Source organism: Panthera leo, chromosome F3, assembly GCF_018350215.1.
Source record: "Panthera leo isolate Ple1 chromosome F3, P.leo_Ple1_pat1.1, whole genome shotgun sequence".
NCBI lineage: Eukaryota > Metazoa > Chordata > Mammalia > Carnivora > Felidae > Panthera > Panthera leo.
In genome coordinates, this window is record NC_056696.1 from 9,847,214 (window position 1) to 9,860,156 (window position 12,943).

Sequence of the window (12,943 nt, forward strand, 5' to 3'; positions counted from 1 at the left end):
ACATACTCCTCTCATGCCATGGAACTTGGTGATCTGCCTGTCCAAATTTCCCTCCATAAGTTTTTCACCTATAAAGTATTCATAAGTCATGACTCCATTCTAACAGCAATTCCTAACTCAAGTCTTCCTTAGCCAATTAGTCAGCTTCAGGCTCACCTTCCACTCTGCTTTCTGTTAACATCATTACTATACTATGGTGTAATTACCTGTCTGTAATGACCTACATGATACATTCTTGAAGTGTAATGATCAATTTGTTTTTCATCTTTTCCTTCTGGGAATTGAGCAAAGTATCTTCAATAAAAGGTGCTCAATAAATGCCAATTCTGAGTTCAGCTGCCTCTGAGGCGAACACCTATTTGAATAAACTATGTTGACTTAAACAGACCAGGCTTAGTACTTTATAGACATGTCTGATACATACTAAATTCCAACAAGGAAAATTACATGCAGTAAAAATACAGCTCCACAATTTCGGAGAAGAATAAGGAAAATGAAAATTTGATAGATCACTTGTAAAAGATTTGTATTACATGAGACAGGTACACATGATGCAACAGAAAAACAAGGACATACAGAAATGCCTTATAAAAAGAAAATAGAGCTCAACAACTAATGTGTGATTCTATTAGTATCCCTTCCACTCTTCAATATGCCATGCTAAAGTACACTATAATCTGCAAGATTCAGGTTCTCACCTATTTCTAACTAAATTATACCTTAGTATAGGTATTTTTTAATTGTATCATTCTAATACTAAGTGCTCTTGATTTTTAGTAGGGATAACAATTCTAGATGTAATAAGAAATGGGTTATAGAACTCACTGTATGTGGGGAGGTATACTGGACCAAAATCTAGGTGGGCAGTGGAAAGCATGCTGAAAGGAATGTGTGAAATTGGGTGTCTGATGCTGACTCAGCTTGGAACTCTGATCTTAGCCAAATCACAACAGACTGTGGGCTTCTCATGCTCCTTGCATATTTTTTTTACTTCATTCTTGACAGAACTTCTTCAAGTTCTGAAGGACCTTAATATGTATAAAATAAGTCATAGACTACTTTCCATCCCTATGGAACACTGCTCCTGTGTTCCCTTCTGTAATAGGTTTGCATCCATCCAGGTGTACAAGCTAGAAATGTAAAGCCCTCTTGTACCTCTTTCTTCTTTGTCTTGTATATGTCAGTGCAATTACAGATTCCTGTTCCAAAACCTTGTAAAACTCCTATAACCTATCCTACTCTTCATTGCAGCCTTAAGGAACTTAGCTTATGCACTCAACATCTATAACTAGCTAGGTCTCCTGCTTCTAGTCTCCCCTCTAAATCATCATTCACAAAATCCTCAAAACTGGCTTTCAGAAATGCATGTCTGAGTGTGTTGCTTTCTTGCCTAAAAGCATTCCCATGTCTAAGCAATGATTGCACAATCAAATCCAAACTTCTCAGTCAATCCTTAAAACCCTTCCCAAGTATGCCTAGACATCCTCCGATTACACACCCCTGAGCACCTTATGCTCTAGTTTTATCAGATTTCACCATCCATTTCTTTACTTTATTGGTTCACTCACTCACTAAGTCCAGATCATGTCAGGTATGTTGTAAGAACTAAAGACGGTCAATGTCAAATCTTCCCTGGAGGGTTCCGCTCAGTAAACCTAAACAAGGGGCAATATTAGTGTTGATGTTAAGAGGATGAGCTCTGGATTGGGTTCCTCAGGTTGAAATCCAGCCCTCATTTGCAGGGTATTTAATATCTATAACTTGTAGTTACCTCATCACTAAAGAGAGGATTAATGATAATATCAACATCACATAGATTAAATTGAGTTAATGCATATAAAACACTGGCATGGAGTAGGCACAGCAAACTACCTTGAAAGGCATATCAAAATTACTGCTTTGGGCTTTTTCAAACCATATATGTGCACAATTTTGACCCTACTTATGAATTCTGTAATGAGCCAACTCAGGCGTGAATGTTTTTTACCCTCAGATACAAACTTGGTATAAATTAAAAAATCCCTGGCCTCACCGATCAATAGACAATCAAAACTGAAATAGTCACAAGACTGGTGACTTTGTTCATGCTCTTTCCAATGCTTGAAATTTTATTTTTCTTTCTCCTGTTGGGAATTTTACTGATCTTTCAAAGTCCAATTTAAATATAATTTTTCAGATATATTTAATCATGACCTTTTCTGTGTTTCTGTAGTATTTTATTTCTATCACCAAAATACATTTATTATACCTCATAGTGGTTATTCATATAATCATTGGCCCTCTTATTAGGCTATGAACTATGAGGGAAGGGTCTATTTTTTATTTGTACTTTCTATTAATTTAATGAAAATCTGTTGAATGAAAATTAAAGTATTAGACTATAATTTCACTAAGATTCCTTACACTCTAAATCTAATAAGTCATCAAGGATCTAAAAAAGTAAGTTCAGTGCTTTTGATCTAGTAATTATGAATCTAAGAATCTATATTAAGGAAATAATCAGAGACATAGTAAAAGCACTATGAATAAAGATGTTCAACATATTTCTTAAGAGTAGGGAAAACTGGGAAAAGTCTAATTTCTTACAAGAATCAAATTACTCACTAAGTTATGGCACACTCATAAGAAGGATTATTGTGAAATCATCTGAAATGGTTTTTGAATTGTATTAAATGGCATGGGAAAGTGCTCATGTTATAATTTTCAGTGGGAAAAAAACATGTAAGTTATAAAAGTGAATACAGATGTCTAGTCAATATAATGAGGAATTCATAGGCTGAGGCTTCCTTCTGCTGAAGACACATAGCAATAAATAAAAACATAAAAAGAGAACACCAAACAACACATTATGATGTAAAAAATGTTAATATCTCCTTGGGCCAGAAATATTAAAGTCTCCCAAGTTAATAAGCAGTGCTGAAGTGAGAGGTCACTGGAATGTGCCTGCAGAGAAGAAGGTAGAGATCTTGGTTTATGTAGAGACTGGTGAAGGGAGAATTCACCCAGCCAGAAATGGAACCAGTCTCACAACTGAAAGCCCGGAGCTGTGACTGAGTTCCCCAAATCATGAAAGGAGGATGAAAACAACTACAGTCCACATGCAGCTGTGTGCCTGGGGAAGCAAGCATAGGCAGGCATAGCTTTCCAGGCAAGACCTCGGCTAAGTCATTAACTAGCTTGGTATCGAACCTGCAATAAGCCTACTATGCATGTAAGCCTCATATGCATGTACATGTGGGCAAAGGGCAGGGGCCCCAGGCTGCTAACACAAGCTTTGGTTCTGGCCAGGGAGCCCAAAACAGGTCAGGACAAAGCAATTGAAAAAACTGAGAGAATGCAGGATCCGGGGGGTCAGGAGAAGGGAGAGAGCAAGAGACAGATTGATTGATAGATGGTTACAGTCAAATCCTCAACTTGTAACACAAAAGCAATCATAAACAATATGTACATAATTGGGTGTGTATGGTTATGTCCCAACTAAACTCTATTTACAAAAAGAGGGCTCAATTAGCCCACAGGCTGCAATTTTCTGACATTTGTTCTAAGTCAACATTCCAATACCAAAATGAAACTAATGTGTAGAAAAATAGCTTAAAACTATTGACAAATGAAGGATGAAACAAAAACTATAGAAATTCCAAAAAGGTCTTCAATATATTTTTTAAGTATCAAAGAGATAAAGGAATGATAATATCCAAAATAAGAACATGGAATTACTTTAAAGGTAAAAATAGATGTAATAAAAAATCATATTAGAAATCTTGGAAACAAACATATCATTATTAGTTGCACTGATATTACGAACATCAGATTGGACAGAGTTGAAGAGAGACTTCATGAACTAGAAGACAATGTTGACGAATGCATGAAGACTATAGCAAAAAACATGGGATAGATTTTTAAAATATGAAAGAGAAATTGGGAGATATAGAAAGTTAGACTAAGTGGCTGTAATATACATCTAAAAAGAGATTCAGGTAAAGGGAAGAAAAGTAATGAACACTGAACAGATAGTTGCTGAGAATTCTGTAGACACTAAAGAAAACAATGGTTTTCAAGCTGAAAGTTCTAAGTACAGAGCAAGATAATGAATGAATGAATGAATTCTAAGTCACTCCAAAAGCAGAAGAAAAAGTATCTTCAAAATACTGATGAAAAACAAGTCAATCTAGGATTCGATATTCAAAAAAATAATAATTCAAAAATGAGGAGGATTTTTTTCAGTCATTTTTTGGACTAAGAATTTCAGACCCACCAACCCTCAGTAAGAGAAGACCCAAATGAGATGGAGGAAAATGGAACTAAAAATGGTAGCATAGTGATTGATTTAATATTGATAAGTATTATTATTAAGGATTATAAGACATTAGTAATTTTTAGAAGAAAAATATTGGGACTAGAAGTCCAAAAAATAACGCTAGAAGAAAGACGGGAGTTTAATTATTAGATAGAATGTTCCAAAACTCCCATCTTATTTGGAAAGATAAATACAATTTACAGTATGCTAAAAAGATATATAAATTTAAAAAATATATTAAACATTTAAGTTCAATAATTAATTTACAGAAATTAATAGAAATATTATCTACAGTTTCCAAAATGTATTAGAAGATTCAGAGAGAGAACACTGAAAAATTAATTAGTCAAAACAATAGAAAACCAGAAGAAGAAAATGTAAATGTGAATTAATTAAATGACCCAAATATAAAGCAGGGTAAATAACAGTGGCCAAAAATTATATATGTCATGGCTCCACTGGTATAATTCGTGCATATGCATGCAATAACACCAGATAAAAATATGCCTAATATTAACATTATTTACCATTAGACTGTAGAACCACAGATAAACTTACTTTCTCTTCTGCATTTTTCAATATTGTCTGTTGTTCCTATGCTGCACTGATACTCATTTTAAAATCATAATAAAATGTTATTTTTTAAAAAGCTATTGGTTGCATTTGAATTGAGTTTATAATATCATTCTTTCCTTAAACAAAAAAATCAGAAATTTACAATTGTAAATAAAATAGTTACAAACAAATGTAAATCAACACAAACAATTTTAAAGACTGGGTTTTCCTGTATATGTCTGATCACAGATATGACTTCAATTTGAAGATATAGTTCATGAATTTTAAACATTTTCAAGTCTGGTGTTGAAGTGGGGGGGGGGGGGGGGGGGGAATACCGAAGTAATTTGCCTGAGAACATTCTTGCCCAGTTCCGGTAACTTAATTACTCAATGACTTGTACATGTTGAGTTGATTTAAGTCATGTGGCAAGTGCTACAACTTCTAACTAAGAAAGGCACTGGAACAGAAGTCATCATTTGGCATGACTGCATCAAGAAAAGCTGCTGACAGCCAAAAGAGATCAAAAGCAGATCAGGTTGCTCAACAAACTACATGTCACTGAGCTCAGAAATCCAGAGGAGTACCCTGAGGAGCTGTGGAAATCTCGGGAACAGGTATAGACACCAAACGTGGTGGATGCTCTTACAAAACGTTAAAATGAGATTCAGTTGTTTTATTAAAATGCCTGAGCCATAACATATTATTTCCCAGTCTTCCTTAGACATAGAAAACGTCTGTAAGCAGAAATGAAACAAGGGATAGAGGCAGAAGATGAGTAACTTAATGGTTATAGTTTCTTTTCTATCAAATTAATCACATAATTTATTCTATTTTTCCTTGTGAATAGCCAATATTTATTGGATATTTATTATATGGAAAGTATTTGGATAAGTTCTGTATACACATCAGCTCAGTTTCTAAACCTTCTAAAAACAACTTTCTTCTTGAAAAAAAAAAAGTGAACAGGCTATTTGAATTTTTTAATTTTCCTAAATGAATTACCTAATTTGATCACTTAGAAGGAATCATTTTTAATAGGCTATTTGTCAAAGTAGACATTATTTTAAATAATATTAACAATAACATAATCCAATAATCTCCCATTTGACACCCATTTAGTCAAATCAATGTACATATCTATTTATACCCATTTCATTCCAGAAAGGAACACAAGGCAATTTTATTTTATGACTTGTTAATATGAAATGCTGCATTCATGCTAAAACTTTCCCAGAAAATGAATTTAAATTTCAGCTCTTAAGATTTCCTTCCTTGTGTCACAAAATATCTTTTTTCCCCAGTGGGAAAACTCAAATTTTGGAAAAGCAAAACATTAAAGGAATGATTAAATTATGATTTTTGTCAGTATTCAAAGGATACCTCACAGTTTGACAGCGTGTTAAATAGCTCTTCAACTAATCTCATTTTACTAGAACACAAATGAACATGAGTTCATAAACTACAGTTTCATTCTCCACTTTCACTGTAAGCTCCTCATTGGAAAATGCCATGCATCTGTTACTAACTTGGTACCAGGTTTGTATTTCTTAAAATGTGTTCCACTGACCAGAGAAACTACCAGATACTCTGAAAAAAAGGACTTTGTGGTCAAATAAATTAGGAAACTGCTGCCAGCCCTTCTTTCAGAGAACTCCTTAAATTCTCTTCATCTTACCCAGCACTTCTTATATTCATTCATTTGGTCATGAAACTTCCCATTGCTAGAGCAGCAAATTGCAACAATTCATAGACAAATGAGAAAATACTGTTCTAACAAATGCTATCGGTGATAGTTGATCGCCTTTTAGAGAACTCTGTCTTCACCCAATAGAAAGTATAAACTGTGGGGCTTAAAATTACCACCTTCTCAACCCTCTAAAGTACTAAAAATTGCTAAAACGCTCCTGCAGTGCCTAATCCGTGTAGTGAACCACATTACTTAAGAAGACAGATGAGCAAGAAGAAACAGTAGTCAGTGGCAATGGTTACATTTCCTTTCAACACCACTATCTGGTCGGTGCTAGTTCCTTTGTTTTAGCTCTAAGACTTGTGAGAACTTGCACTTTCATGGCTACATGTACATTTAATAATTGTAGTAAGAAACTATGTAGATAGGAAAAATAAATGAGGTAACATTCCAAAGTGATAAACCAACCGAACCAAACAGAAAATTCCCTGGTAATAAGATTACCATTCCACTCATTTATTAAATCACTGGTAAAGTACAAAATCCTACTTTGCAAGACTGAATTGTTGATCAAAGTGTGAAATATTTTCCAGATATTCCAGAAATGCCCCTAGCACCAAATCAAAGAGACAGAGAGAGAGAGAAAAGAGAGAGAGAAACAGGAAACAGAATTTCATAAGCAAACCAAGATACCTGGCAAAATTTTAAGTATAATACATACTACACATGAATGCTTTGGATTTCTTATTGTTTTAAGAAATCATTCTTTAAAAATTTTTTTAACGTTTATTTAGTTTTGAGACAGAGACAGAGCATGAACGGGGGAGGGTCAGAAAGAGAGGGAGACACAGAATCTGAAACAGGCTCCAGGCTCTGAGCAGTCAGCACAGAGCCCGACGTGGGGCTCGAACTCACGGACTGCGAGATCATGACCTGAGCCGAAGTCGGACGCTTAACCGACTAAGCCACCCAGGTGCCCCAAGAAATCATTCTTAAATACATAATGATATAGTATTCTACAAATGTAACATAGTTTTATGTATCTTTTTTAAATGAGGCAGTCATTCTTGGGCCCAATCAGTGAGCACCCATATTTGAGGCTCTAAGGGAGAACATCTAAGTGACAGAATTTCACCCCTCCTTGGCAGTGATACTTATATCTTTTGGTATCCGTGGCAAACTAGCAAATGCCTAACATGCACCAGGACTATAAACGAATGCTATTGAATGTTTAGAAAATGTAAGTATATAATGTTGCTCTGTGGATTTAAATCCATATAAAAGCATCTGTGATGAAAATATCAACTTCATAAATTTGATTCTAGACCAAAATCTTTGGATAAATATTTCAAAATTGGGATACAATCTCTTAAAAAGTGATATCACATTTGATTTATGGACAGAGGTAATCAAGTCTCTTCTTTTTATCTAGTAATGCAATATCAAATGAAAATCTCACATAAACTTATTTATTCCCTGTCGGTGCTTAACAGATTTAGCAGGAGGCTTACACACACAGCTGAGGTGTTCTCAACTCTGCAACATGATCACAAGACATTTGCATGATCACATTTGCATAATCAATCACAAAGACATTTTACAAACAAAACAAAATATATATATATATATATGTACATATATATATATATATATATATATATATATATAAACTATCTGTATAAACATTACTTTTTCTCACATAAAATCTCTTTATCTTAAAAATTATCATTGAGGGGCGCCTGGGTGGCTCAGTCGGTTAAGTGTCCGACTTCAACTCAGGTCACAATCTCACGGTCCGTGAGTTCGAGCCCCGCGTCAGGCTCTGGGCTAATGGCTCAGAGCCTGGAGCCTGCTTCCGATTCTGTGTCTCCCTCTCTCTCTGCCCCTCCCCCGTTCACGCTCTGTCTCTCTCTGTCTCAAAAATAAATAAACGTCAAAAAAAAAAATTAAAAAAAAAATTATCATTGAAGTATAAATGACATATAAGATGATGTTAGTTTTAGGTAAATGATGTACTGATTCAACATGTGTATACATTATGAAATGGCTACCCCAGTAGTTAACATCTATCAACAAACATTTTTTTCCCTTGTGATGGGCACTCTTAAGATTTCCTTTAATAGCACCTTTCAAATTTTTAATACAGTATTACTGACTAAAGTCATCCTGCTGTATATTACATTTCCGTGACCTATTTATTTCATAATTGGAAGTTTGTACATCTTGATCCCCTTCACCCATTTTTTCTACCACCCAAATCCCTCCCCTATAACAACTACCCATCCATTCTCTGTATCTATGAAATGTTTTGTTCTTTTTAGATTCTACATACAAGTGAAATCATACAGTATTTGTCTTTTTCTGTCAGAATTATTTCATTCAACAAAAGGCACTCAAGATCTATCCATGTTATTTCAAATGATACGATTTCCTTCTTTTTTATGGTTCAGTAATATTCCTCTGTGTGGTTGTATATACATATATATACATACCACATCTTATCCATTCATCTATTGATGGACACTTAGGTTACCTGCATATCTTGGCTATTGTCAATAATGCCGCAATGAATACAGGGGCACATAGAGCTTTCCAAATTAGTATTTTCATTTTCTTTAGATAAATACCCAGAAGTAGAATTGCTATATTCCATGACAGTTGTATTTTAAATTTTTTTAGGAAACTCCATACTGTTTTCCACAGTAGCTACACCAATTTACACTACAACAGTGCAGGCAGAGTCCTTGTTTTCCACATCCTCACCGACACTTGTTTCTTGTCCTTTTGATCCTAGCCATTCTGACAGGCATGAAGTAAAATCTCACTGTGGCTTTAATTTGGATTTCCCTTATGATTAGTGATGTTAAGCATCTTTCATGTGCCTCTTGGCCATCTGTATGTCTTCTTTGGAAAAATGTCTATTCAAATCTTCTGCCCATTTGTAATTGGATTGTTTATGTATTTGTTACTGTTTGAGTTCTTTATATAGGTTCGATATTAACCCCTTATTGGATTTATCATTTGCAAATATCTTCTCCCATTTAGTAAGTTGCTTTGTCCTTTCATTGATTGTTTCCTTCTCTGTGTAGAAGCTTTTTAGTATGATGCCATCCCATTTGTTTATTTTGCCTTTGTTGCCACTGCCTTTGGAGTCAGATCCAAAAAAATATCACCCACACTGATATCAAGGAGCTTACTGCCTATGTTTTCTTCTATGAGTTTTATGGTTTCTGGTCTTACATTCAGGTCCTTAACTTATTTTGAGTTAATTTTGGGGTATGGTGTAAGATACTGTCCAGTTTCTTTTTCTTTTTTTTTTTTTTTTTTTTTTTGCATTTGGATGTCCAGTTTTCCCAGCCTCAACTTATTGAAGAGACCATCCTTTCCCCATTGTATATTCTTGCCTCCTTTGTCATAAATTAATTGACCATATATATATGGGCTTATTTCTGGGCTTCCTATTCTGTTCAGTTGTTCAGTCTGTTCAGTCTGTTCAGTTCCAACTCTGTTCAGTTGATCTATGCAAATACTATACTGTTCTGATTACTCTAGCTTTGTAATATACCTTGAAATCAGGAGGTATGTATTAAGTTTCCAGCTTTATTCTTTCTCAAAATTGCTTTGGCTTTTGTGGATCTTTTGTGGTTCTATACACATTTTAGGATCATTTGTTCTAATTCTATGTAAAAGGCCATTGGAATTTTGATAGGGATTGCACTGAATCTGTAGATTGCTTTGGGTAATGTGGACACTTTTAACAATATTAAGTCTTCCAAACAATGAATACAGAATAGCTTTCTATTTGTATATTCTTTAATTTCTTTCATCAATGTCTTATAGGTGTTAGTGTACAGATCTTGCACATTCTGGGTCGAATTTATCCCTGGGTATTTTATTCTTTTTGATGCAGTTGTAATGAAATTGTTGTTTTTTTTTTTATTTCTCTTTTGGATAGTCCTTTGTTGGTATATAAAAATGCAATATATTTTTGTATATTTATTATGTACCCTGCAACTTAGTTTATTAGTCTCCTAGTTTTTGGTGGAGTCTTTAGGATTTTTTTGTATATAAAATGTCCTCAGCAAATAATGACAGTTTTACTTCTTCTTTTCCAATTTGGTATTTTTTATTTTAAAATGTTACTTTCTCCTCGAGGATTTTTATGTCTTCCTGTCTTACATTTAGGTCTTTCATCCGTTTTGAGTTTATTTTCGTGTATGGTAGAAGAAAGGTCCAGGTTCATTCTTCTGCATGTCTCTGTCCAGTTTTCCCAGCACCACTTGCTGAAGAGACTGTCTTTATTCCATTGAATGTTCTTTCCTGATTTGTCAAAGATTAGTTGGCCATACGTTTGTGGATCCATTTCTGGGTTCTCTATTCTGTTCCACTGATCTGAGTGTCTGTTCTTGTGCCAGTACCATACTGTCTTGATGATTACAGCTTTGTAGTATAGCTTGAAGTCCAGGACTGTGATGCCTCCTTCTTTGGTTTTCTTTTTCAAGATTGCTTTGGCTATCCAGGGTCTTTTCTAGAAATCTGAAGAATTTTAGACTCTCTTCAAAATGATTTGATACAAGGCTTTGTGACTGTTAATAAAGATGTTATACATACATGTGTTTTTTGACCAAACATGTGAAAGAAGATTTTTGTTTCCAGGAAAGTTCACAAACCACAACATCTTGTGCAAGTATACCCAATAGGGAGGAACTATTTATCTTTTAACAATATCATGATAAATGGACAAATGTTCTTGGCTATAAAGTGTAAACAAGATGATCAAATTTGTTTCTGATCAAGGGGTTGCTATTCAAATAACCAATATGCTATTCAATATCTAAATGTCTAATACATGTAACTTTTTAAACAACAAAAAAACTAGTCTATTGGCAAAATTTTTCTTTTGCCACACTAAAAAAATCTAGTTTTACAAAGCTGTTAAAGATTTGCTGTCTTAAAAAACATTGAAAAGTCAGGTTTTTCTCATTAACAAAGCATAAATAATACAAACATGATTCTTTAAGATTATAAGTTACCTTTCAAGTCTTTCTTTAGTTTTCTGAGATCTTTTTGAAAATCTTCAAACTTCATCTGTGAAGCCTGAAAAAGGTCCTGAGGTTCTGGCAGTGGAAAAACACACTGTTCTTTTCCAGCATCCTAATTAGCAAAAACACATAATTTTAAAACAAATCAGCATCAATATAAATAAAAATAATACAACAATGGCAATGGCAAAATAGCAAATACTGCCAAATCACTCAACAATAAACAATAACAAAATATCACTGTAAAAATTGCCTTACCTCATCAAAATTTCGAAGATAGTAGGAAACAATGTATGACAAAAGGCTTCTGCTATTGTCCTAGGCAGAAAGACCAAAATAAGTAAAAATATATTTTTTAAATATCAGAGTGTCAAATAAAATAGATTCCAGTAAATCAACACACAGATGAGAACATTTAGAATAAAATGTGAAATTCTATATTTCAAAGTACTACAGCCACTACATCTAAGGATTTCAATGGCAGAGAAGATCCTGTTTTTCCCCAGTGTTTTAATCTAAGCCCCAAGTGGAAGCCCAGCTGTTCAAGGGTGGAGTCTCAACTGTGAATACTTTCCTGTTTTACCCTCTTTGATCAGAAAATTAGTTCACTAATTATCATGCTTTATGTTTAAAAGTATAACTACTATCTTAACTGAAATGATTAAACATTGCCAGCATTTCTATACCACTTCTGGACCAGCAGGTATCAATCTGCAACAGTAAGTTTGATTGAGGCTTGTTAGTAGATAAAGAAAATAAAGTTAAGTATAATTTCAAGTCAGCAGGAGCTTTAAAAATGCGAGTCTATATTATAAATTGCTATGTCAGCATCTGAGATTGTGGAATTAATATCCAGGCAGCTATAAACAATGCAGTGTGTATTTCTATGGAAAAAAATGTAGAATTGTTTCTATTCTAACAGGCTTCAAAGAATAGGTTTTTACCTCCTTTCTGGCACATTTAAAAGGTATTAAGTTTTCATCATTCAAAATTAGTACTAGATACTCTGAAGGTGGGAGGACACACACACACACACATACACACACATATATATTTAAAAACCATATGACACAAACTACATTCCCTGAAATGTTCAATCTAACGATTATTTTCCCTCTATTTATAAAAAGCAATATCCTTTCATAATTTAGTTTGACATATGATGATACAGCTTTTAGAGACTTTCTTCATTGTAATGTATAGTAATAATATAATAAGATATTATGCAGTAATATCTTATAATAGTAAAAGTAATATATTTTTCAGGAACACCATTTGCTTGCATATAATTTAACCAACTTTCCGTTCTCTTTCCTAATATAATTCAAAGAAATATGCAGTACAGTTAGCAGTACTTGA

The 12,943-nt window shown here is 33.9% G+C and overlaps 1 protein-coding gene across 2 annotated transcripts in view; it reads right to left on the reverse strand.

Moving 5' to 3' along the window:
- FMN2 (formin 2) overlaps nucleotides 1-12,943 on the reverse strand; it is a 381,203-nt gene that overhangs the window by 117,616 nt on the left and 250,644 nt on the right. For both annotated transcript variants that reach the window (XM_042925783.1, XM_042925782.1), the window contains 2 exons: nucleotides 11,843-11,902; nucleotides 11,576-11,696 (listed from right to left, as the gene is read on the reverse strand). In XM_042925783.1, coding sequence (XP_042781717.1) covers nucleotides 11,576-11,696; nucleotides 11,843-11,902 — 181 coding nt within the window. The remainder of the gene's footprint in view (nucleotides 1-11,575; nucleotides 11,697-11,842; nucleotides 11,903-12,943) is intronic.